Source organism: Nematostella vectensis, chromosome 15 (genome assembly GCF_932526225.1).
Source record: "Nematostella vectensis chromosome 15, jaNemVect1.1, whole genome shotgun sequence".
Lineage (NCBI taxonomy): Eukaryota > Metazoa > Cnidaria > Anthozoa > Actiniaria > Edwardsiidae > Nematostella > Nematostella vectensis.
The window spans coordinates 5,390,928-5,418,308 of record NC_064048.1 but is presented as its reverse complement, the minus strand read 5'-3'; the positions used below and the strand labels follow the sequence as shown (position 1 = coordinate 5,418,308).

The following is a 27,381-nucleotide window of genomic DNA, read 5'->3' as shown; positions in this document are numbered from 1 at the left end:
TATCTGACTCGACTCCCACTCCCCCACCCCCTACACTATATGGAAAAGTCCAATCATAATTCACATCTTTATTGTCTTTCACAAAGACATATTCTCTTCGTTACAGGGTTTTTATATTTTCTAGATCATCATATTTCAACAACTAAATTTTACCAACCATGCACCGTTATTTCTTTGAGGATGCTCGCTTGCAATAAGACAGCGTTAAAAGTGATTCAATTCTCGCTTCACGATTAACTCAAAGGAACGCGATTACTTTATTGGATGTGCGTTTGATTGTAAACTATGATGTCCTATGTCTCAGAGACCTACAAATAATACTTTCTACTAACACTTTTCAAGGCGCGCAAGTGTTGTCCACAAAGGAGACGTTTGGAGGATCCTCCAAGGCGTTTTCGGAGTTGTCATCATCTTGGTATTTATCATAGAAACCACTTGCGCTTCCATCTTTTTCTTCCACGCTTCTCTTTGTCACTTCCCCGGATCCATCATAGGCTTCGGAGGGCGTCGGCTCGAAATCGTTAGAAACTCGTGTCGGTTGGTTTTCGGTGGCTGTTGACATCGGCTTGTATTGGTTCACGTCCTTACTCGGCTGGTCGCTCTTAGCTTTTATCAATTCCATAATATCAAACCAATCTTTTACATTTCCCGCTCTTTGTCCGCACGACTCATACATGAAATTCATGTCCTCATCGTCCAGAACGCGATCCCAAATGTTGATATCTGTAGCATCAAACGCCATTCCGCTATTTAAGTTGAGCTTTAGAGTAGCTGGGGTCGCCATGTCGTCTTCTTTGATGAGAGAGTTCTGAGATGGAAGTTGTTCTTTGTCGTCAAAGGCAGAAATTTTTCCTGAAGGGCTCTCGCGGCCGATGCAGAAGCGATGCCATTCCTTATTACCCCATTTGAGCGGGAAATCAAAGTTGTCACTATTGAAAGAATACACTTTAGTATTAAAATAGTATTTTATTTGTGATAATTATTACTCTAATCGCCATCATCGCTTCTTTCCGCCAATGATCCTTCCCCACCACCACCTCACTGACCTCCACAACCTCCCCCCTACCTCCTTCTCCTCTCACACTCTTCTTAGCGCCCACCTCCTCCTCCTCCTCTGCCTTTACCACCTCCATTTCTACCTTATATTATCCACCTTTCCTACAGCCTCCTCCTCTACACCTACTTCTCTTCATCCAGCTTATCCTCCCTCCTCTCTGTTCCTCCTCTACCTTTCCCACCACCTCTTCCTCTTCCTCCATTCCCTCCTCCTCCTCCTCCTCTTCCTCCATCTCATCCTCCTCCCACCTCCCCCTTCCTCCTTCTTATCCGCCTACTACTCCTCCTACACGTGCATTTGTAAGTGCCACAAGGAATTGGACCTTTGTGTCGACATTCGAAAAGTCGGCTCCTCCTTCTCATCTTCCTCTTACGTTCTCATCATCATCATCATTATCACCATATCATATCATCCTCATCGTCGGATTCATTATTATCACCACACTCATCATCATTATCACCACACTCATTATCATTATCACCACACTCATCATCATTATCACCACACTGATCATCATTGTCACCACACTCATCATCATTATCATCACACTTATCATGATCATCATCATCATCACACTTATCATCATTATCGAAATCATCATCATCATTATCACCACACTCATCATCATTATCACCACACTCATCATCATTATCACCACAGTCATCATCATTATCACCACAGTCATCATCATTAGCACCACACTCATCGTCATTATCGAAATCATCATCATTTAACCACACTCATCATAATCATCATCACACTTATCATCATTATCACCACACTCATCATCATCACCACACTTATTATCATCTTACTCATCATCATTATCACCACACTTATCATCATTATTATCACACTTATCATGTTCATTATCATCACCACACTCATCATCATCATCATCATCACACTCATCATCATTATCACCACACTCAACATCATTATCATCACCATCATGATCATCATCATCATCACACTCATCATCATTCTCGAAATCATCATATCATCTTCACATCTATTGTCATACTAATCATACTCTCCAAAATCATCACCAAAATGATCATATACATCTGCCTTGTTCTCTTACTTTTCGTCGGACGTTAGCCTCATCAAGAACCTTGCATCGGTGTGTCGCTTAAGTGTTAACTTAAGAAGACTTCTACCATTTTGCTCGTATTTAAAGAGGTTATATTCGGCCTCAGGGACTGTGACTGCCGGGCGCTCGTCCTCATCTTTAAGGCTAGGTGTTTTTGGGGCCTCACTATCCACACTCATCCAGATACAGAACGTAAAGTCCTTAAGAAGATCAACGTCACCGATGTTGACCTCATTTGCAGCCGCATTCACTGGCGTTTTTACCACTTTCATCTGTTTTGTGGCTGAAATGGTACAATACAGTAATAATGATGATAATGATAATTTTAAAAGAATACTAAAATCATTTAGATTAAGGACGAAACATTTAATATTTGACGGGCGAAGTGGTTTCCTTTTTTGCTCAATATTTTTCCTGGACAGTCTTGCTTCAGTTCTTTTCACCGAAAAATGTGTTGTTGTTGTTTTTTTCTGCCAGTCATTGCTTGCTCTACCTGAACCATGCCTTATATAAATGCCTTATATAAATATTATACAAATATAAATATACATTCCGTATTGTAATCCTCCATTAGTATTTGTTTTCCTGGTGCAGCTAGGCAGTTCACTACACTCTTTTATGGTATTTAGTTTTTAATTGATTTTAAAAGTAAACTCCGCCATGAAGTGAGCCATGAAGTGAAAAATATTAAAAACCTACAGGCAGAAATTTATCATTTTAATACCCAAAACTGCAGTCAGGACACTTGTTAGAGATTGTTTGAGTTGTCGTGAGGGTTCAAAAGTAGGGCTAGTGTTTTAGTGATTAAAATTGGAATCACTGCCGGTAATAAGCTTTTTATCATTAACAAATACCCAAGACACTCTTTGAAAATATGGAAGACATATCCATAAGTGCACTGCAAAACTCAAGGTTTGAACGCGACTTCAGATAGCCAAACAAAAAAGCTTAACATAAACAGTGAGATTTCGCAAAGTCTATTGGTCTTCCTAGCTCACATACCCGTGCATATCTGCTGTTTGTTGGGGGTCTTGCCAGAATCACAGCTCGGTTTGCATGCGACTGTTTTTTTATCGCCTGTGTTTGTTTGTCTTTTGTACATTAAAGCTCTTCTTCGTCTCTTAGATTCGGCTTTCTTAGCGTAGCGACACTTGTGACAGTTTGTATCACTTGGACTATTTCCAGGATCACTACAACCTGTTGTACACAAAAAGGACATGAGGGTGCAATAACCAGATAGGATAGACGCTATAACCTGTGATAAACAGATAGGATAGACGCTATAACCTGTAATAAACAGATAGGATAGACGCTATAACCTGTAATGAACAGATAGGATAGACCCCAAAACCTGTGATAAACAGATAGGATAGACGCTATAACCTGTGATAAACAGATAGGATAGACGCTATAACCTGTGATAAACAGATAGGATAGACGCTATAACCTGTGATAAACAGATAGGATAGACGCTATAACCTGTAATAAACAGATAGGATAGACGCTATAACCTGTGATAAACAGATAGGATAGACGCTATAACCTGTGATAAACAGATAGGATAGACGCTATAACCTGTGATAAACATTTTGACGCTACAACCTGTGATAAACATTTTGACGCTACAACCTGTGATAAACATTTTGACGCTACAACCTGTGATAAACATTTTGACGCTACAACCTGTGATAAACATTTTGACGCTACAACCTGTGATAAACATTTTGACGCTACAACCTGTGATAAACAGATAGGATAGACGCTACAACCTGTGATAAACATTTTGACGCTATAACCTGTGATAAACATTTTGACGCTACAACCTGTGATAAACATTTTGACGCTACAACCTGTGATAAACATTTTGACGCTACAACCTGTGATAAACATTTTGACGCTACAACCTGTGATAAACATTTTGACGCTACAACCTGTGATAAACAGATAGGATAGACGCTACAACCTGTGATAAACATTTTGACGCTATAACCTGTGATAAACATTTTGGCGCTATAACCTGTGATAAACAGATAGGATAGACGCTACAACCTGTGATAAACATTTTGACGCTACAACCTGTGATAAACATTTTGACGCTACAACCTGTGATAAACAGATAGGATAGACGCTACAACCTGTGATAAACATTTTGACGCTACAACCTGTAATAAACAGATAGGATAGACGCTATAACCTTTGATAAACATTTTGACGCTACAACCTGTGATAAACAGATAGGATAGACGCTATAACCTGTGATAAACATTTTGACGCTACAACCTGTGATAAACACAATCACAGAGTATGAAGGTGCTCACATAGACGCTACAACCTGTGATAAGCGCAGTCACATCCAAGGGCATACAACGAGCCCCTTTTACCGAAACACGTTAAAATGGCATATTTCGTCGTTTGAATATGTTCTGATGCCAAAAATATCCATTTTAAAAGTTGCTGGGAAAAAATATGTTCCTTTGTCCCCAGGAGGGACTATTCCTTTTTTTTCCCAGCCAGCATTTGTTAGGCATTTTTTCCCAGCCAGCAGTGGTCAGGCATATTAACATACAAGTAATTGTCCGTATAACTGGTCGGGACTATTTTTATCCAAGCAACCGCTCCAGCGCCCCCAAAAATATTCCCAGCACAACTAGTTCGACTCCACAAATTTGCCAGCAGAACCATTCGGATTGATTTTTCCCCCAGCAACCGAGGGATCTATCATCCTCCCAGCTAGCAAAAAAACGAGCTGCGGAACAGATGGTACAACCTGTGATAAACACAAGTCAAAGAGTACATACATAGACACTTCGAGCTGTCAGCTTTTATACAAGGAGCGTGATCTGCTAGTGATCTGCAATTCGCCTATTTTAATAGGAGTACTCTCTGTGTTGTCGAAATCGGCACTGTACAGTGCGACCCACGCTACACCGTGACTACCTTGACATTAAAGCCGCATTGTCACTATTTTACTTCCGGTCGATTACGTAACAATATTCGATGATTTTCGGAAAACGCGAAAAAAATTTCAAAATATTGAAAGCAGTGTGTTTATTGGAAGTTTGTGTAAGGATGTGATTGATAATTTAGAGCGAATGGCGTGTTTAATATCTCGGATTTTAATAGATTCTTTTGTCTTTTAACGGTTGAGGTTTCCGTCAGACCTCCGTAATTAAACTAGTGACAATTCGGCTTCAACCCTATGAGGGCGTGAGAAACGCGCTAGCTGATTGACTTGAACTTCATAACTTACCAGCAAGCGAGGCATAGAAATGCATCATAGCACGTTAGAATCTTCTTGTTTCCGAAAAATCGTTTAAAGCCGCATTGTCACCAGTTTACTTCCGGAGGTCCGACGGAAACCTCAACCGTTAAAAGACAAAAGAATCTATTAAAATCCGAGATATTAAACAGGCCATCCGCTCTAAATTATCAATCACATCCTTAAAGAAACTTCCAATAAACACACTGCTTTCAATATTTTGATATATTTTTCGCGTTTTCCGTTAAAAATCAACGGAGATTGTTACGTAATCGACCGGAAGTAAAATGGTGACAATGCGGCTTTAAATCGAAACTATAAGTCCAGTACACTATTTTTTATAAGAACCTTTTTCATTTAGAGAAAGATAAGAACCTTTTTATAAAAACGTCCAGCCTGAGATTTCACCAAATTTTTAAGAACATGCTAAGAGCATGCCGAGGCTTGTTTAACGGAATTTTTCTTCTTCTTTAGTCCTGATGCGTTTTAAAATGCAGAATCAGATTGTGCTCTTAGTAACAACCTTTTTATTGCTATTGATCATTTGTGTTATTCTCTTCCTAATAATTCATTGGGTATTATGTTTTTATATACACTAAAGAACATCGTTAAGAACATTTTCAGCCTTAAATAAGAACGGCCCAGCCTCAACTGAAAATTAGATATTCTTATATAAAAAAGAGTGTAACGGATTCCAGGATGCAGCATGAATATCAAGATTTTGACTAGACCTCATGTCCCATGTTTTTACCGTATAGTGGATCACAAGCGTCGTGACACTTGAGCGAGCAGATACCAGACTCGTCATATCTCATGTCTTCTCCCTTGCAGTTCTCTCGAGTGGTCTTCGTGTCCAATCGGGAGATGACATGTGCATCTGCGATCTAGCAAAGAGATATAACATCAGTGCTTGTATTAGCGCCCATTTTAAAATAAGCGCCTCCTTTCGAATCATTGACACGGGCGGATCCAGAGGTTTAAAAAATGGGGGATTGAAGCAAAAGTTTAAAGGAAGGGGGGGCGGACTTATTGTTCTTCCGTATATTTCCTTACATTTCTTGTTATTTTTAAGCCAAATGTCTGAAAGTAGGGGGTGCCGGGGCCCCCCCGACCCCCCCCCCCGACCCCCCCTAGATCCGCCCATGAGTGATTCCTTTGAAGAATCCTTGTCAGCAACTATTTTGACATCTTTGAAATTGCCAAGTGTGAGATAAGAAATTTCGGGAAATAAAGTAAAGCAAATTGGTTTCCTATGATTATTTCGGGATTTAATCACGTAATTTGTCTTCCAAAATTTATATGAAGAAAACGTTGTCGTTTTGGGGGTCTGGTACCAAGGAATCTTAGTTACTTTTCAGATACTTTCTCCAGTGACCAAGGAGGGTCACTGTTTTTTTCTTCTGATTACAATTCACAAAGTTTACGAAGCATAGGTGGTACGGCAACCTTAAAAATGACAAGAATCATGCAGTTTTTCCAAATAAGGAATATATTAGTTTCCTTATATAGAAGTGACCGCGTTTGGCAAAAACGACAATTTTTGGCTAAATTTTCTTGATATGTAATGAAAAAGATGGCAACGATTTGCCTGAGTAGAGCTATTTAATGTTTGCATTTGGAGGGTAAGGGAAGAGAGCTAGGATCGTTTCCAGTTGCACAAGTGATATCCAGAATTTCTAGAAGGGGGCTGAGGCGAACAGAGGGGAAAAAGGAAATAAAACATAGCGGAGGGTAAATTTGTGGGTTTCTCCCGCTCGTAGCTCTCTAAAATTCTAGGTCGTGGGGGGGGGGGCTGGGTGAGTGGGGGTGGGGGTATTGGTGGGGGTGGGGAGTTGGTGGGGGTGGGGGTGGGGGTAGGGGTAGTGGTGGGGGTGGGGGTAGGGGTAGTGGTGGGGGTGGGGGTGGGGGTGGGGGTGGGGGTGGGGGTAGGGGAGGAGGAGGTTAGGGAGCTTGCCCCCCCGGATCCCCCATTTACAAAATTCCCCCACTGGTCTGGGCTGGGTTCTACCTGGGCCTTGCGGTCACCGTTGCCGAACGCGTAGAAGCGAACGTCAAGAGTGCTTGAATCGTCTATCATAACCAGGTACATGTCGGTGTTTTCACCGTCAGACTTTCCGTACTCTATAACAACACTATTATCTGTTTGCTTGATGCACACGGCGTACGACTGGAAGAGCACTGGACTCCCAAGACCAACTGCGTCAACGATTTTGGTGTATTGTTTAAGCTCGCCAGCCTGTAGAAAACAATGGGTGGGTTACACAAAGGAAGGAATGAAGGAAGAAAAACAAAGTCCGGGGGGGGGGACGGCATAGACATAGGCATGTTTTATTTGGAAAACGTGTCCATTATTACTGCACATTGTTTTGTAATCCAATAATATAACAGTAAAGAAGAGAGAGAAAAAACGATTATGTCACCGTATTGGTTCAATTTAAACGCTTTTCTCTTTTATTCTTGCACCCCAATACGAATGCTACTATTTGTTTTTTTTTTTGGTTTTTTGTATTTTTTTTTTATTTTTATGAAATTCCATGGCAGGCGATACGTTTTCAAGTTTGGTATTTGTGTGTATTTTTATGTATTCGTATAGTTCTCTATGGTTTTTGTATTCTGCGCATTTTACCAGAAAATGTTCCTCGTCTTCTATGCTTTGCACATTTGGCATATTACTCGGGACGATAAAAACAGACGGGGGTGATTGTCGGCACAATCGATTCTAGCCCTAAGGAATAGCATTTTGGGTGTGGTCAACAGAAAGTCTTACCCCAGGAGATAGCAAATTGGGTGTGGTTGAAGGAATTAACCCCTAAGAGATAGCAGAATCGTAAAAAAACGTTAAACGCCCCCTTTGGAATAAATGTTGGTCAAATTTTATTCTACTTTCCCGGAGAGTCAAAAATTGCAAGGGTGATTATTTTGGATTGCGAAATTAAACCGTCGTCTGCGCCTTCAGGGAATAACAATCCCCAATGAGGAATGCTCAACAAGTCTAGCACATTCGATACTGGCATGGCATCGAAGATTCCGGCTTCTGAAAAGTCTTACTTTGTAAATGCCTACAGCAAATGGTGAGATTTCCACGTAGTACCAGGTCGATTGGTCACTAGGAATAGCTGAGAACACGACATAAACTGTGCCTGCCGATGCCGCTGTGAAATGCAGACATTTTCCTCTCTGACTGCTCGGGTCGAGTCTCATTGCATTCGACCACTGGACATTACAAGGTTGTAGCCCCAATTCTGCACGTTCTGCTTTATCAAAGAGCTCTTTATCCGGCTTTGTCAGAGTTGCTAGCTGCTTTCCTTTAAGATCACAAGCTGTTGGAAAGTATTTCTTCGAGGCTTCGCAGTCCGCTTCATCTTTTAATGTGAGACCACCACTTGCAGTGTCATAAGTTAACTTGAGCCCGAATATGGATATCTTGTCTGTGCCTGATTCAGCAAAGCCGTCATAGAGGTGGAATCGCCCACCTTCCTCGCTGGTGTACCATCGGTCACCGCTATAAAAATAAGTGGTGGGGGTTAATGGTAAATATTATTGCATTCTTTCCATATCAAGAAAAAGCACAATACGCTCTTAAGCCCCATCTCAATAACAATTTTTAGTAGACAACTACAGATGTTGGCATCTACACTAGCATTTTGTTCTATGTGTGACAATTTTCAATTGTCGAGAAAAAGCAAACCTGCTAGCTTTTGAGCAACTATAGTTGCCACATAAAAACTTAGCACTTAGCAAATAAAAATCACATAAAAATTGTCAACTAAAAATTGATAGTGTAGACGCGGCTTAAAGCAAATATCTACCATGTACCGTAGACGTGAGGTGGCGTACACATATACATCATACACACAATTTCATTATACTCGATTATGGCTCATCACTTCTCTTGTGAACCTCCATAAAGAGACCACCCTTCATTATTGGTATAACTAGAAAGACTACAGACAAACTGTTAGAAAAACTAGATAGTCTGCGTAGGCGTGGTGAAGAAAAACTTAAATTCAACACATGGTTGAAAAAGTATGTTGAACCCCTCTGTGAAACAGAGTAATTTCGCTGACGTTTCGAGCGTTAGCTATTCGTCGGAGCAAAAGAATGGCTCCACTCGAAACTTCAGTGCAATTACTCTGCTTCACAGAGGCGTTCAGTACCCTATATGAAGCAGCAACTAAGCTCCGTCTCAAGAGTGTCTCATCACTTTTCCTTTGAACCTCCACAAAGAGACGCTTAATATAGGGTGTCATCTTAAAGAAAGCCAATCACGCCGACATGTTATGCTCCTGCTCAATGGCGAGTCAAAAAAAGCATCCATTTCCATCGGCTTATTCAAGTAAGTAAGCAATTTATTTTCAATCAAATATCGTCAATAACGTATCAGACTTCAATCGTAGATTGTTATTTTGAAGTTTCCTTGCGAATAAACCGCTGTATTTTCAATAATAGGAACAAAACAAAGGAGTGGGTGATCGACATTTTTTAATAGTTGTTGTCCGCTAAATAGAGGTTGTTCTTTTAATAGAGGTTTGTTCAATTAATAAAGCTTGTCGGTTTAATAGTTGTGGTCCGCTTAATAGATGTTGTCGGTTTTATAAAAGTTTGACAGAGTCCCACTGTATTGATATGTACCTCCGCTTGACAAGTCGAGACATGTCTTGAGGTATGTCTACACCTCCGCCAGTAATAGTATCCTTTCCGTCTACTATCTTCTTCATAATTCCGCGTAATGGAGCCTCCATTTGGAAGTTAACTTGTGCTATTTTTGTTCCTGCTTTCACACCTTCCCAGTCTGGCTTGGCATTGGCGTCCTTGTCCGAATTCCACTGACAACCAGGACCACCGCGTGGAAGAGAAAAATCCGAGATAGAAATGGGGCCCTAGGAGTAAAAAACAGGCGTCAGAACCTTGATACTGGCGTTACCTTTTAAACTGAATCAGGGCAATAGCTAAAATACTGGCAATTACATGGCAATTGCGGTTGATCGAAAGTACACGGATGGCAAAACCCGCGGAGGGGCCCCTTATCGCTCAATTCCTGGTCGAAACATTGATGGTATTATATTTCTGTTTCTCGGATATGATTTGACTTGTTGAACGTATATGAGCTTACTAGAAGCTTGTGTTCCTCAGTTTCAAGATGGGACATTTTTAACACAAACTTAATAGGATTTTAAGAGTGAAGCGCTTAGAACATGGTTTATGCTGTATCAATGCATATAAGTGCTTACATTTTTACACCCCTTCATGTAAATTTACACCTAGCCACAGGTGTGTCTAGGTACTTAATTACCTTAATTAGGCTTAATCGTTTTTAAAGGCAGACTATAAGTGCTCATGGTCGGTTTTGGTCGCCGTGTAATCGTCCTTCAATTGGTGTAGGATCTATAGGCGATCCTTTTAAAGCCTGTTTTGTCATACCTTTGGGTTCTACATACCTCCTCCATGTACTACTCAATGGCTTTCATTGACTGTGATGATGGCCCTCTTTTTGTTTCTACATACCTCCTCCATGTATTGTTCTATGGCTCTCATCAGGCTCTGTCTAAGATCCTTCAAGGCCTGTTTAATCATACATTTCTTTGCTTTCTACATACCTCCTCCATGTATTGTTCTATGGCTCTCATCAGCCTCTGTCTACGAACCTTCAAGGCCTGTTTAATCAAACATTTCTTTGCTTTCTACATACCTCCTCCATGTATTGTTCTATAGCTCTCATCAGGCTCTGTCTACAAACCATCAAGGCCTGATCAATCATACATTTATTTGGTTTCTGCATAACTTCTCCATGTATTGTTCTATGGCTCTCATCAGGCTCTGTCTACGATCCTTCAAGGCCTGATTAATCATACCTTTCGTTGGTTTCTACATACCTCCTCCATGTATTGTTCTATGGCTCTCATCAGGCTCTGTCTACGATCCTTCAAGGCCTGTTCGACCTGCGCTCGACTGTTGAAGACGCAGTACACCCGCTCAATTTCTACAGTGTTGGGTATATTCCTTGTGAAGTACTTCTTCCCCTTAATTTCGTCATATTTTAGATTCTGTTGATCGTCACATCCTTTTTTGTCGGATTTCTCGTCATCAGGGAAAAGGTCACTGTATCTGAAGTTGACCAGGTCGGCCACGGAGCCCATCTGGAACTTGAAGGCCTTTGGAAAATCTGGGATACTTTGAAGCCATGACTGAAAAAAGTTTAAAAGAAAGTTCGTTAAAAAAGTTCGTAACATGGATCATTATCATCGTTGCTGTCATGTTGTAGGCCCACATAGTGCCAAAAATAACTATCTTCATGTTCTTGCGCTTCTCCTAGGGGATATCTCCGCACTCTAAAAGCAAAATTTGGTAGCGCGTGGAGACATTTCGTTTAGCGCCGTCGTCGTCCTTCAGGTATCGAGTCAATAACATACTACCGAATCCAAGCAGTATATGAGTATATAAGGTCTCACTGTCGCCTAATCAAAGATAAGATAAATGTCATGGAGATCTCTCGACATTGCCTCTCTCTATCGAATGTGTCTTCCAGAAGGGCCGTAGCAGGGGTGGAGCACTGGGGGGCCAGTACCCCCTTCCCCCTCATTGTTTTTCAAATTTATAAGGAAATGAACAGTAGGGGCGTGGCTGTGCTATTTTCAATTGCCTAATTTTCAATGCGCTTCGACAAGCTTTTTTAAAGACCCCCAAAAATACAGAAATAATATTGCCAAGTATTTCTTTTACTGTTTTAATATAAAAAGAGAGCTGATCGCTAATTTAGGGATTGCCGCTCATGTAAGCCATTGCAGCTTATACAGTATACAGCCTGTCTCCTTCGTGCTAACACCCACCCCCCCCCCCCCCACACACACACACATACACACAATATTTGAAGTCCTGCTACGAAACTGCTTCCAGGAAGTGGTAGTGATAGAAGTAGTAGTAGTAGTAGTTGTAGTAGTAGTAGAAATACATTGTAAAACATTAAAAAAGAATCACAGTATATGTTTGCCGTATTGGAGTCTGATTGTGATAGAAAAGAATCAACGACCTTCATGAAGGCTGAATATTGTTTGGTGTTTCGTTTCTCTTTTAGTAGTCTATTCCATAGGAAAGCTCCACATATATAAGAATAACTCCACATATATAAGAATAACTTTTTTTGCATAGTTTGTATGGGGTTTCGGAAGTTATTGAAATTACGAGTCTTGTAAGAAGTGTGATATTCGGTGGAGAGAATTTAAATAGCTAGGGACTTTAAACATTTGCGTGCCCTTCTGTTTGGTTTGCGCCACTTGTAGTTTGTCCCATCCCGACAGAGCAAAAAATGGCAAGTTTTCCCAAAAAAGGGCCTGGTTAACTTCAGTAAACCTGAATTTTTGCATAGAGGTTCCTTATGCCTAGTGCACACTAGCAACATAACAACATAACGACATGGGCACTATGTTTAGCCCGACATAACGACATGGACATAATGACATAATGAAAAAAACATGTTTTTTTCTCTTATGTCGTTATGTCCATGTCGTTATGTCGAAGATAGGAGTGCGCGCGCCCATGTCGTTATGTCGATATGTTGCTAGTGTGCACTAGGCATAATGCTATGTAAACCAACATATCAAAAAGAGTTTTTTCTAATGGATTCGTATGAGGGATCTTGGGCTTATATATTGAGAATTGGAAAATTTCATGCCATTTTTTTGCTCTGTCCTCCCATCCCAGCATATCAAGGATTATCCTGGGTACAAGAGGCTCCAAGCGTCGCGGCGAAAATCGTTTGCGCTTCGCTCAAATCGTTCTCGCCGCGAAGCTCAGAGCCTCTGGTACCCAGGGTTATCAAGGATAACACTTAGCATCATAGCCCGTACAAGATACCACTCTGGTTGCACAGTTTTGAAGCTTTTGTAGTTTGTCAGCCAATGCTACTCCTAAACCATCCCAGACTAAACAACGATAGTGAAAGTGAGGTTCGAATAAGCTTTGTAGATTTAATTGGCTGTTTCGTTATCAATAATGTATTGAATTCTCCTTAAAGCTCCGATGCCAGAGGATATCTTTTTAGAGTCGTTCTCTTTATGTTTCCAGTGGAGAAAGCGGCGGGTCAAGTGTGTTTGTTGTATGCCGGGTGGTAACTCCGAGCCATGAAATATCATTATAGATTTTTGTTATGAGGAAATGAGCAGAAGGGGCGTGTCTTTCCCCCCCGCCCCAATATTTTTAAATGTTTCTGTATTTGTGCTCCCCCCTCCAATAATTTGAGGTCTGCTACGGCCCTGAGATTTCAGCTTGTACTACAGCCTTTTGTCTTTAGCACATGGAGAAATCTACCGTGTGCTCCGTCGTCAAATCGGCCGTAGTCTTTCCACCCTTAGTAAACCTAAGCTCCGTTCTATTCATATTAGATGACCAAAAATAGTTCTGAAGATAGAAACTAATGGCATAAGGGACAAACCTTGAACTCTAATGGCACTAATGGCATAAGTAACAAACCTTGAACTCTCCTTTGAATGTTGGTGAATACATATCGGATAGAATGGCTGCTATTTCTTGGCTTCCACCTTGAGCCTCCAAAGACGTCGATGAGGTCTTGGTTTCCGATCTTTGACTTGTGCCTTTCCTTGAACCATACTTGGCCCCGGCGCTCCAGAAAAGACTTTTGTATTCAACTTCCATTTCCTCTGCAACCTCTGTTTTAGTTGCAGTTGAAGATCCTTGCATCAACTTGCGAAGCTCTAGTTGTCCCCCAAAAGTAGCGGATTTAATGTAATGGGTTCCCCATCGCATGATGAAATCCTCTGCAAGTGGACAGATTCAATCAATGAAATCAATCGAAAACAAAGCTCATGCAACATAGCCGTCATTATGAGACTAGATATCACTTGCACTAGTCACGACAACTTTGGTAAGTTTAAACACATTTCACAATAAAAACCTTCTTTGGAAAACTTGACAGCTTCCAACGCCCAGCCTGGGCAAGTCTAGACAAGTCTATTGTTTTCGCTGATGATGTTATTTTTGCCATAGGCAAGATGTCACACCAACAAACATTTGGTTCCGACCAATTTGCAGCCCTCCTTGCACCTCCTGTTCTATTGTCCTCATCCCTCCTTACTTGTCCGAGTCTATTGTTCTCACTCCTCTAAGTCTATTGTTTCGGCTCCTACGAGTCTATTGTTCTTACTCCTCCTAGTCTATTGTTCTTACTCCTCCAAATCTATTGTTGCGGCTCATTCAAACTCCTCCCATTCCTTTGTTCCCCCGGGGTTGCCATGGCGACTGTTGGTGGAGGCGTTTCTCCGCAAATAAGGGGCTAACTTTGCTCTTACTATACTACTCCTATTAGTCCCTATTATTCCCTTTTTATCTTAGGTAAAAACTCCCCTATTTTTTTCCTACCTTTCTTCCTTTCTCACTTCTTTTCTTTTCTTGATTCCTCCTTCCATCCACCAATCCTTTCTTCATATTTTCTCCTTTCCTCGTTCCTTTTTATTATCTCCCTTTTCTTTCCCTCCATCTTTGTGCTTTCCTTTCGTCTTTCCATTTTAGTTCTATTTTCATTCTAAGTTCATCCCTTTCTTTCGGTTCCTTTGGCTCTTAGTTCCTCATCCACTTAACTTTCTTCCTACCAATCCCACTTTTTTATTCTTTCTTTCTTAGTTATTTTCTTTTTTCATCCCTATATTTTTTTTCAGTTTGTTATTATTTCCTTCTTCCTGACGTCGTTCTCTTTTCTTTCCTTCTATTTCGTCATGCTTCCCTCCCTTCCCAAGATTCCTATGAACCTACGCATCCTTACTTACGATAAGCAATCGGTGCCCGTGGTGTGTAGTAAGATGGTGGGAGGTTGATGAACTCTTTCAGGAATGCTTGACTGAGGTCCTGAGGTTTTACTTCGTCCTTAAATATCTCATACCTAAAAACAACCGTCACATTACCCATGACAATACACAGAATGTAATATTAGGGATAATGAGGGGAACTTGCACGATTTTCCTTAGAGAATTTAAAAGAAAACAACAGAAAGTGAAACATAGCAATCAGAAAAGCGGAAAAAATATGACGTTGCTGAGATATATATATTAATCTAAAGTAAAGAAAAGTAAAGAAAAGGGCGCAGCTTTGTCCCCGGGTCCACGACTCTGTATCGTCCCCCCCCCTCCCCCCACCCCCTATCACCACCTGGTATTTCCAGGCCTAGTACGGCCATGTACTAAAATTACTTTTTAAGGTAATAATACAGGAGGTTTTCGTTGTGGCCGGAAATCGCCTAAAAGTATATCCATACCAAGATAGTACTAAAACATTTGTCGATTTTCAAGAAATGTGTCTACTTAAATAAGGCGTATATAGATAGCGTGTAATATTTTCCAACGTTTGAATTCCATCCACTCTCCGAAAACGACCACCGATTAATTTTGTGTTATCTACCAGCTATCCTCGGGTTCCTCGGAACCTAGGATGTTTAACTGCTGACGTGCATACACTTTGTGTTATTTACCTGCTGACGTCGATATACTTTGTGTTTTTTACCTGCTGACGTTGATTTATTTGTGTTATTTACCTGCTGACGTCGATATACTTTGTGTTATTTACCTGTTGGCGTCGATATACTTTGTGTTATTTACCTGCTGACGTCGATATACTTTGTGTTATTTGCCTGCTGATGTTGATTTATTTGTGTTATTTACCTGCTGACGTCGATATACTTTGTGTTAATTACCTGCTGACGTCGATATCAAACACCGAGAGGAACATTTGCTTGTTGGTCGATGTTGAGCTTCCCCACGCCTTCTTGACACCAGCGTAGAAGCCAAAGTATGAACCAGAAACCCCAGCCTCCCTCTGAAGGAATGACTGATACTCGGAGCGCGAGGAGAAGGTGAACATGCTCGCAGACGTGTCGTAGATGCCATGCACGTTCATCGTATCCGGCACCTGGAAACCGTCGTAACTAAAAGGAAAACATCCCGAGTCGTTAAAGAAAGTCAACCGCACGGCCATTTTACGCTCACGCACATAATACCCAAAGAATCTATTTCCATCGACTAATTCAAGCAAGTAACCTAGATGCTTTCAATAGAATATCGTTACTAAGGTTTTAAACTTCAATTCGTGGGTGGCCATTTTGAGGTTTTCTAGGAAATAAACCGATGAGTTTCGATTGTAAATAATAAATAAAGCCATAAAGGAGAAGTTGATCAACATTCGTTCGTCTGACAACCAAATTTGGAGAATATCATGTAGCTGTCAAAGGGGGTGCAAAGGATAGTCATGTGATGTGTGACGTCATCGATGACGTCATTAAAACGAAAATACTTCTATCTCACGATAGAAACATTCCCGGACAATCAAACTTGGAGGATGTCATGAAGGTGTCAAGGGTTGGAATGTAATTCTTATTTTAAGTTTTGCCAGGATACATTTCCGTCGAAGAAATTATATGCTTTTTTTACCTCTATTATAGTCAGGATTACTTTATTTCTTCCTATTGGGGGAGGAGGAGGGGAGAGGGGGCGGTTCAACCGCCGGTTTCATAGTTTAGTCCCTGTGTCAGTCAAGTTACAAGATGAGGAAAAAGCCGCAGTATTAAAAATAAATACTTTTGACTACTTTTCTAAGCCAAGGTGCGACTTGTAAGGTCTTATATCATTATCCTATAATAGCGAATATTTGCTCGCGGAAAAGTCCAATCTTCACACAAGGGCTTTACTCGGGCAAATAACGAATTAGATTCCCATGATCGATCGACTACGAAAAAAGTCTTAAAGTCGACTACAACTTTCGATACATGAAGTCTGCCTTGATCATTATGGAAACGCGGATGATTAACGTCCACGAACACAACTCTCGTAGCTCAAGATATGATTTTTCCTAGCTATGATGACGTCATTAATGAAGTAATGTCACGTGTCCACTTTGTTGGATCCCCCCCTTGAACTCAAGACAACTTGGCCTTAGTTTGGTTGTGTCACAACTTTCGTAGCTCAAGATATTGATATTCGTATTTATGATGACGTCATTGATGACGCAAATAAATGACCCCCGTTACACTCCCTTGACGCTTAGACGACTTACCCTAAGCTTGGTTATCTTGCGAATTGTTTTTTTTCGAAATCTATCCAGCAAATTTTATATTTAAATTCATGCTTATTATGCTTATGGCGTCAAGTGCTATTACATTTAACGTTAAGTCTGTTATTACATTAAGCGTTGAAAATTTCTTAAATTAAGCGTTAACTGTTTTATTACATTAATTGTTGACTTGTTCTTACATTAAGCGTTAGTATAACATTAAGCGGCAAATTTTCTTACATTAAGCGTTTAGTGTTACATTAAGCGGCAAATTTTGAGTTTTGGCACAGTTTTTTTTAATGCGCCCCTCCACCTTCAGTTTCAGTGCAGTATCATTTTAATACCCCTCTACCTCCCCCTCCCCCTCCTCCTCCCCCCTCCCCCTCCCCCTCCCCCCCCCCCCCCCTCCCAATACCTTGAGTGCCCAGCACAGTCTCTCTGGATGATGCTCATCTTCCTTGACTCAGGGCTGTACTCACCGCGGCCGTCAAACCCAACACCAATAAACGCTGCTCCGTCAATCATGTTCTAGGATAGCAAACCCTAGTAAGTATGCACAAGTATGCAGGCGCTTAAACAAGGACCCGCGGTATACTATAAAAGGCGCGGACCTGCTCCAAGTCGTCATTCCCGCTAGACCACGTCAAGTGCAAAGCTACTTAAAATCGAAAAAGCAGAGCCGTAGATTAATTTTGATCATTTCGAAGTTGAAAACAATGTTCTGTATACACAAGGTAATAATGGCGAGCTTCTTGGGAGCAGTTTTCTACGGCAACAACAACAAAACTTGTGATTGAAAATGAAATTCAAAAACATCGCCCGCTCGTTTCTATAGAGCGCGTGTGAAAATAACGAAACCTGAAAAAGTTTTTGCTTCAAAATCGCTCCATTCTCTATGTCTTATCTGTCCACTCACCAGTTAAGAGATGAAAACAATTTAGTTGTCTTTGAACTATTGATGTTTAAGTCCTTATTTCGAACTTGGTCATATCTTTTTTTTGCTTCTTTTTATGGAGCTCTGCACTTGACAAAGTCTAACGAAAATGGCGATTTGGACCATGCACGCGCCTTTTATACCAGGGATTGAGTAGAAGTGGGTTGCCCAGGCATCAAAAGTTTGAAAAAATATGTATAAATATCTCAATGAGGAGAAATTTAAGATCGAATTATTAGATATTTTTAGTTATCGTCTCAAGCGTGTAGCCAGGATCTTTCATCAATAACAAAATAGGTGCGAAGTCATAGATAGCATATGCAAAAATATTTATTGGTTCTTTAGTAGAAAAAGATTCTTTTGTGGCTATTAAATAGAGGCGGGATTGCGCCAACCCTTAACTACGCGATATCGTCTTATCGTCTCAAGCGTATAGCAAGGATTTTCAATCAAAGAGGGAAAAGGTACGAAGACATAGATAGCATATACAAAAATTCGAAGAATTAGTAAATTCTAAGAATCTAGTAGGATAAGATACTTTTTTGCTATCAAAATGGAGGCGCGGCCAGCCTTTAGTTACGCGCTCGTGCCGCCATATTTAAATTATTTTTACCCTGCATTGCGTTTTAGTCTCAGCGGGGCTATAGCATGGGTCGCCCTGCGAGTAGTTAGTGCCAAAGCAGCCATTAAGGATTGCATTGCCTATAAAGCCTCCAGGATAAGGAATGGGAGCTGGTTCGTAGTCTCCCTTCTCCTTCTCGTCTCCTCCGTCCAGTTCCGAAGAGATATGATATCCAGCAGGAGCAAACATGTCTTCAGTCTGGAATCCTTTGTCTGGCATGATATCGAGCTTGATCTGAAATCAGATTATAATTCCATACGAGTTTATTAGCTTCCGCCGGGGTTTTCTAGATAAACCATAAAGAATTCATCACGTCTATTTTCCAGTTAATACAGCGCGAAAGCAAGAAAATCGGAATTTGTTTGCAGCTGTGTTTTGTAAGTTTTGTACTTCTTGCTTTGTCTCGGGGTACAGGGGCGTGTCTAGAAAAAGTGTGGGGTCCAGAATAGTAATTCTGGACATGGATCAATTGAGTTCATATCGGCATCCTTAGATCTTGTAATAAGTCACTAGATCCACCTAGAAGCATTTTCTATAAAAATGCACATGAAATTAATGTCTTCCTGACAACCAGCAAAGTGGTCAACCGGAGTCGAACTCATTTCGTCAAATGAGCAGAGTGGTGGGGTCCGGACCCCTCTTACTCTATGGACACACACCTGAAATAGAACTTGAAGCTTAACATCCTGATAATAACGGCTTGAACTTTGTTAAAAAAGTTTGTACCCAAACGTAAAACGTATAAAAATTACCCCTCAAGAATAGAGGATTTGCGCAAAAAGTTCACGTGACAATTTTTGGTGGCAAACTAGCGCGTGCATTTAGTGAAAAAATAACAGCAACAAAAAGCAACTTATTTAGCGCTTACGAAAAAATCCAGAAAGTTTTATTTTTCAGAAAAGGATTGTTTTCATCTAGACATTTTTTGTCGCTTTTTGGCGCAGTCAATCCTGTGACTTTTGGCTTGAATTGCCACCATAAACGTCACGTTATCTTTTAACGCGTCCCCTATTGAATATATTCGACGCACTGATACCGACAAACTAATGAACAATCCCAATTGAATGGACCTTAAATACCTTCTTCTTCAGAAAGTTGCTAGCTTTCTCCGTTTGATTCATCCAGGTGTCAATCTGCTTGTCAATCAGTTTTCCCGCCACTTCAATGCCCTTATCGACCGCTGCGCTCTTCAAGTCTGCATTGCCAAGGATGTCGCCCAGAAGACCTTTTGGGGAAATCTTGCCTTTGCTATCTTTACCAGTAGGTTCTGCAACATTATCATTATCGTTTCTTCGTCATCGATTTCATCATCACCGAATCGTCATTGATATTAATCATCATCATCATCGTTATCATTCATAAATATAAACATCATCTTCAATATCTTTCATCATCATCGTCATCATCATCATAATTATAATCATCATAATCATTCATAAAAACCATCTTCATTATCATTCATCATCATTGTCATCATCATCATAATTATAATCATAATCATTTATCAACATCAACATCAACATCATCTTCATTATCATTTAACAATCATCGTCATCATCATCATTATTATTCATCGTCATCATCAACATCATCAGCATGATCATCAACATCAATATCATCTTCATTATCATCATGCGTTTAAAGCTACTATACACCTTCACACACTATTGAAAATTGACAGAAAATTAAATATTGAGCATCTATTGCTATAAAGAAAGCTTTATCGCCCAATATTTTTTAACAAATGGAGGTAACGATTTTAAGTTTAAACGTTGTTTACGTTGGGTATCTAGAAATATAAGTGATATAATTGATGCCTAAAAAGAGAGTTGATACCAAGAGATGAAATAAATACCGAGAAAAGCGAGTTGATGCCTAGGAAAAAGGTTTGATACCTAGAAATAGAATTGATACCTAGAAATAGAGTTGAAACCTAGAAAAATAGTTGATAGATGAGAGTCGTTACCGTCTTTCTTTGTGTCGTCATTGAGAGGAAGAGCAAAATTTCTCTCCGAGCCTGGAAATATATTACCATTAGTATGATACAAGCTCATGGAAGGTTTTTAGCTACTTATTTTGGGTAACGGGCTAATGTCTATTAATACAATAAGAACAGAATAATAGCAGTCTCTGAGTACTTAAAACTTCGATAACACCTGACGCATATTCAAACCACGTTCAATTTCCCTTAATGAAAGGGTTTGCATGGGCGGATACTGGATCGTTTGAATGGCAGGGTTTCGGTATGAAGTTGGAGGCTACAGTATTGTTCATATACGACACAAGAAACAATGGGGTACTGTGTACACAAAATATGGACCGCATTCCATCGTTTACTTACTGTTAACAAGCAACACTGGGAAACACCCCTCCCCCACAAAAAAAAATAATCTACCCATGGTATAATGCAAAGCACGCTTCCGTGGCCACCAATAAAAAGTTTTAAAGCGTCACACTTTTTTTGATTGACACGTTTTTCGGCGCTTTGAGGATTCTGATTGGCTACGATGAACACGCAAGCATCTCATTGCCTTGCTGATTGGCTAGTGAACCTCATGTCAATCATATAGAACGTTCTCCGCATCCTCATTTGATTTATTTAATATATTTCATCAAACTGTCAACAGGGAGCTCAAGCTCACAGTTTTTTTTTTTTTTTGGGGGGGGGGAATTTGTGAGATAATAATAGATCATCTATTTTTGTGGATTTTTTTTAGAATTTTTGGAATTTGTGAGATACAAATAGATCATTTATTAGGTAGGAGGCAAAGGTCGCCGGTTTTTTTCGATGCTGTACAGAAGGAATTAAAATGATCTCTTCTAACAGCCGGATGAGTCTCGTGTGTTTTTTCGTGAATTTCTTACAAATCCCCAAAACCACAAACTGCGAGTCCCAGCTCCCACTGTCAAGGTGGCCACGCTAGCGCGCGTCGAAATGGTTTAAGATACCTTGGTCGTGGTGTATTTGCTGGCCTTTAGAACTATGGCTTGTTCTGGGCGCTGAAACAAAAAGGAACATAAACAGCCTAGCATTAGCTACCTGGATGTTCGCCGTTTTCATTCACTAAAGCCATGTGTAGATTATCATACAAATAACATTATCTACAATAATAGAAGGGCCGAAGCAAGAGGGTACAATTAGTTATCAATCAACCGTCAATGAGTCAATATGTCAGGACAATTGTTCTATGGGCGCTAAATTTAAATTTGATATTCTAAACCAAATGAAACATAATTCTTAGACTTGTCCACCTAAAATGCTTCTATTCATAGTAATACCAAGCTATGTGCGTTCTAAAATACGAGCATTCTCATCACAGCGCGATAATAATTTATGCAAATGCGTTGGATTATGGATAGCGCAAAATTTGGAATTTTGCACCGAAAACGTGAGTGGGCAGCAAATCACTGATTCATCAATCTCTTATCACAACTGTCTTTTTACCAATGAAAAAAATAGTTTTATTGCAACCGACTGAGGCTCAGCGATAAGCAATTTTACAGAAGACATAATTTGTGACTGCTAGCGTGTCAGTGCTCTGATTATAAGTGCATCTTGTTTATGCACTTCTAAACGTTCACACGGTGTTCTTCAGAGACCGTGATATAGCCATTTATACGTTACCAATAAACCACTGTGGGTTACGATACATTGATTCGCGGGTGCAACCTTAAGTAGGTATATATTACCCAAGTTCGCTGGAGACTGGAAACCCAACACAAGCTCTTCGACAGGGATACCACATAACACCAAAACGACTTACCAGCTTCAACAGCCCAACACAGCCCAAGCAGAACGAGCAGTGAAAGCTTCATGGCAAAACAGGAACAGTTTGCTGCAAACTAATAGGAGGTAATAAACAGTAAAGATAAAGTTTACCACTATTATCAAATTGTTTATTCCACTTTTTTCAAGCTTTCTACCTGATTTTGAGTATTGATCAGCCAATCAAATGATCCTTTTGTTTGTTTGTGGAGAGACATGCACCTCCTACTTCCCCCTTAAGCCAAATTATTGTGTTTCAGGGACTTTGACATGAATTGAAATTCTCAAATTCAGTGATGGAAGTTAAACAAAACCCAAAACTGCAAAAGATTGAAAGGTAGGTAAAAAAGTAAAAGTGCAAACAGAAGGCGCATCACTCTCATTCATCTATTTATAGGGATCTGAGGTTATTCTCAGAAAATGTTGAAAAATTCCAGACTTTTTGGAGGCTCGTAAATTGATCAGAATAACTGTTAAAGAAAATACAGCCCTCCCCTAAACCCTGTATCAAAATTTAATGTCCTCCCCCAAATCGAAGCTTAAAAGATCCCAATCCTCCCCCCATAGCAGCCCCCCCCCAAAAAAAAAAATAATAACCCTTCCCGAACTGTAAATTCCACCCAAGATTTTAATGATTTGACATTGTGTGCCATTGAAGCCGGAAGAAGGATGCGCAAGCAATCTGCATTGATGCAGATTATGGGCAGTCAAGACAAAGGGCCGTATCAGGGGGTGGGGCTCTGAGGACATCTATATCTGCCCCCAATAATTTCGAAAATTTTACGGAAATGACCAGTAGGGGCGTGGCTGTGCCACCAAATATTTTTTTAATGTTTCCGTATTGTGCCCCCGCCCTCCTCCACCCCCTTCCCCCATATTTCGAGGTCTGCTACGGCACTAAGTCACCCCTACTTTCTAAGGCTTTTTATACGCCTTAAAGAGGAGCTTAGAGAGGGACATTTCTCTAAGCGTCGTTGCTAGAAACATTTCAAGACGTTATAAATCCGCCAAAATCGGTGAAATGGAATGAATCTAGGCATGACATCATTGTTTATAAATCTCTAAGTTTTGAGGTCGTCATCAGGCGATGACATCATCACAAGACGTCACAACAAAAACATTCTATAATCTTAGCTCTTGAAGTATCTGCAATGATAAATGTAGCTTTATAACATTATTCGGGAAGATGCCTACAAAGTTACGTATGCATTTTCGATTCTGCCAAATAATAGAATTCTCGTACAATTTTTATTTTTATTTTTTCGGGAAATCGGTACGTAGTTTTATAGAGGGCAACTAGGTGAATATTCTTTGCCTAAAAAATTGCGGAGAGTCTATTTTTTCGCAGAAATTATAGAGTTAGAAACGTAAATCGGAAGTAGAACCATCTACGCATGCGCAATTGAGTAATGTCATAAAGCCTGGTTACTAATGCGAATGTCGTGATAGAAATTTTTTTATACAAATATCGAATTTTTCCGCTATTTAACAGTGAAATACGCATTGCAACAACTCTTTTTTTTGTTGGAATCAGCACTTCAAGTCGCCAATTGCCTTAGGTGCCAAGTGCCTTAGGTGAAAAATCATGCTATCTTATTTTTGTTTTACGGTATTTGTTGTTTATTACGTTTTTCTTGCCAGTTTTGGGCGTTTGTTTTCGAAGCTTAAAATGTCGCGCGCGCGTAAATTGCTTTCCCGCCATTCGATTTTCCCGCCTAAAAGTGTGAAGTTCCCGGAACAACCGAAACCGAATCGTTAAGTAACGAAAAATGTCCCAACACCCTTAAAATGAAGGTGAAAGTTCATTTTCCTTCCCGGAACAACCGAAACGGAATCGTTAAGTAACGAAAAATGTCCCAACACCATTAAAATGAAGGGAAAAGTCCAATTTCTTGAGGTATCTACAACAAAGGATGCCATACATAATTCCGGGTGACATCAACCACAGGAACTCCGAAAAAAAACACTGGAACCCCGAGAAACAGCAGGGACTGGGGTCAACACCGCTCTGGCTCGTGTCCTTATTGGCTGAACGAAGGCCACAAATGAAAACGTTTACCAACAATCAGTGTTTTGAGGACCTTTCACAGATTGGGTAATGCGACACGGTTTTTGTCTCAAAAATATTTTTTTGTCAAACCGTGTTGAATAAATCATTACCAAGCCAACAAGCGGACCGTTAATGAAGCACCAGTAAACAAAGGAATTTGAAGGTCTCAATAAATATTAATTCTGTTTGAGATTGCACTTTCTTAGAAACAGTTACATAGACAAAACCTTTCTATGCTGTTTCTTTGTAGAGTTAGGTAAACAGGGCGGTTTTTTAATGTGCTACAGAAACTATAAATTCTTGTTATAAACATTTTTAAAGTATCGACATTAAAAATGATTTCCATTTTGTTCCCATATATCTTTAAAGGACATTTGAACTTGAATTCGAGTTGAAGTCATTTTTCCTCAGTCATTTGTTTCTGATATCTTCTTATATGAATTTTTAACAAATATATATGATATATGATTGGAAAAGCAAACATTAAAAAATATATATTTAGTTGATAGCTGCGTTAAAGATTCAGTTCTGAGGAATTACAAGGATATGAAGCGTTATTTCACAAAACCATTTTTTTTTAAATTTTGTTAATATTTGTTCAGTCTATCTATTTTATATCTTACTAAATTAATTTGACATACTTGCTACAAACAGGGTCCTGGAGGGGGTCCAAATCCCGTTTCTCGGCCTTTATTTTCGCAAAATCCCGGTCCCGGTTGGTAAAAAACGTTTGGTTATGTCATACACCGTATGTGCAACAAAAAAGCCCTATTTCGAATGGAACCGCTGACAAAAAATCTCACAGACTCAAGGGGCTTAAAAGGGGGTCTAATATTGGAAGGGTTAGGAGTCTCAGGAAGTGAAGTCCGCTGAGCAGCAAGGTTTGAAGTTTGATGCTATCATAAAACTCTTAAAATGCGAAAAATTGCATAGATTAACAATGTTTTATAACATAAAGCATGCTGATTCCCGTTCTAGGTAGATAAATCCCGTTCACGGAAACACTTATCCAGACAAATCCCGTTCCCGGTAACCCTACTCCCATTTTTCCGGCCCAAAATAAGGCTCCCGTTTAACCCCTTCATCACTTTCTTAAAACAGAGAAGATAGCTGTGATTTTGGTCGAGACGTATAGTTCCAGCAGAAGTCCGAAAATAAACTGCTTAATTATTGTTGTTGATGTTGTTGATTTTGAATATTTCAGTTAGAACTTTTAGATAGCCTTGAACATTGTACCATAGTACAACAGCTTATTAACTCTTTTTAAGCGATTGATATTTTATCGGATATGAAATGGAATACAAAAAAAAAGTAAAATGGCTCTTACCTCTAAGGTCGCAGGTCGCAGTTCACTCTCATCGATTGGATAGCTCCATAGAAATAGCCATGTGTCTGCTATTTCAATTACGGAATCTACCCTCATTTTATCACCAGTGAACCATGACGGACGATCAATCAAGCACCCAATTAGCACTTTATCATTCATGAAACTCGGGAACGGGTGATTTTCAGGAGACAAAGACAACTACATTTCATTTTATTTTTGCCCTTATACAAATAAACAGATAATTATCTAAAATATACCCAACAATTTAAAACAGTAATTTAGAATTTTAAGGGCGTTGTTAATCGTACTTTGAAAATACTAGAAGATTTTCTGTTCATTTTTAATTACCAAATCGTCTCACAGGCAAACATAACATCACAAGTCAATGAAGTGGCCCCAACTGTGATTCCACAAGTCCATTGCTGGTTGATATAACTGTCCCTTCTACTCGAGTTTTTGTTGAAGTCCGAGATTAATTTTTGTTTTTAGCTGTATAACCCAAATCAAAAGAGAAATAAACCTTTTTTTTTTAGTTAATCACTTGTTAACTTGAAAAAGGGTTTCGCTAAACTTTTATTCGTTTTATTTTTATTGTTTACGAAATAAAATTTAAAGAAATTAGAGAAAGCGGTAAACGCTACAAGCAATGTATACATATTGGTTGAAAATTTGAAAATTCAGCAAGAAAATTAGCCGCAGTGCTTTCTAGTTAAGTTGAAATTGATCTCAGCGTTACTCTGAGATAAAGTTTGGATTAACACTAGCAACACATTGTTGTCTTTTATATTTCGAAATTCAAAGAAAAAGCTCTACTCTTAAATCTACATACAAATATGGTAACTACTTTCAAATATGATAAGAGCATTGTATAAATTATCTCATAATGCAATACATTCCTTGTCATTTCGTTTCTGCCTTCGTACATGAGTGTTTGTCTTCGACACACCCACTGCCACCGTTCCGTGTTTCACAAGCTTTTATTTCTCAATGATCTTCATTTTACCCTGCCGCCAGATCTCGTCCATAACTTATTTACCCATTGTGATGCGGGACGAATAGATGTTAAAGAGAACTTGAACTATAGTACATTATTGAGACAAACGTTGTTTTTTCTTTTCTTTTCTTTTTTAGCATGAAAAGGCAGTAAACCGCAATGCATCTAGGGGCGGATTTAGGGGAGGCTTCTCGATATTTTGAGAGAGAATAGGGTTAAAATTACAGAGGC

The 27,381-nt window shown here is 39.7% G+C and overlaps 1 protein-coding gene across 3 annotated transcripts; it reads right to left on the bottom strand.

Annotated features, from left to right (window-relative positions):
• Nucleotides 1-53: 53 nt before the first annotated feature.
• On the bottom strand, nucleotides 54-26,249 carry LOC5522213. 3 transcript variants are annotated; one of them, XM_048722779.1, is made up of 18 exons: nucleotides 26,157-26,249; nucleotides 22,778-22,856; nucleotides 21,963-22,013; nucleotides 20,980-21,030; nucleotides 20,093-20,280; nucleotides 19,005-19,247; nucleotides 17,873-17,985; nucleotides 16,106-16,336; nucleotides 15,186-15,298; nucleotides 13,876-14,180; nucleotides 11,283-11,594; nucleotides 10,042-10,289; nucleotides 8,458-8,911; nucleotides 7,418-7,645; nucleotides 6,161-6,293; nucleotides 3,153-3,347; nucleotides 2,142-2,433; nucleotides 54-929 (listed from the first exon to the last, which is right to left on the bottom strand). In XM_048722779.1, exons 2-18 carry the CDS (start codon nucleotides 22,827-22,829, stop codon nucleotides 338-340), a joined length of 3,801 nt encoding a protein of 1,266 aa, XP_048578736.1. In that variant the 5' UTR covers nucleotides 22,830-22,856; nucleotides 26,157-26,249; the 3' UTR covers nucleotides 54-337. The 3 variants fall into 3 exon arrangements, with proteins under 3 accessions (XP_048578736.1, XP_048578738.1, XP_048578737.1); XM_048722781.1 differs by lacking the exon at nucleotides 26,157-26,249 and adding an exon at nucleotides 25,471-25,492; XM_048722780.1 differs by lacking the exon at nucleotides 26,157-26,249 and adding an exon at nucleotides 24,702-24,861.
• Nucleotides 26,250-27,381: the final 1,132 nt, after the last annotated feature.

Coding starts and splice junctions, on each gene's coding strand:
- LOC5522213 (XM_048722779.1), bottom strand. CDS start 22,829: ATGAAGCTTTCACTGCTCGTTCTGCTTGGGCTGTGTTGGGCTGTTGAA. Junction 21,031..21,962: donor GCAAATACACCACGACCAAG/GTATCTTAAACC, acceptor ATATATTTCCAG/GCTCGGAGAGAAATTTTGCT. Junction 20,281..20,979: donor TGACGACACAAAGAAAGACG/GTAACGACTCTC, acceptor ATAATGTTGCAG/AACCTACTGGTAAAGATAGC.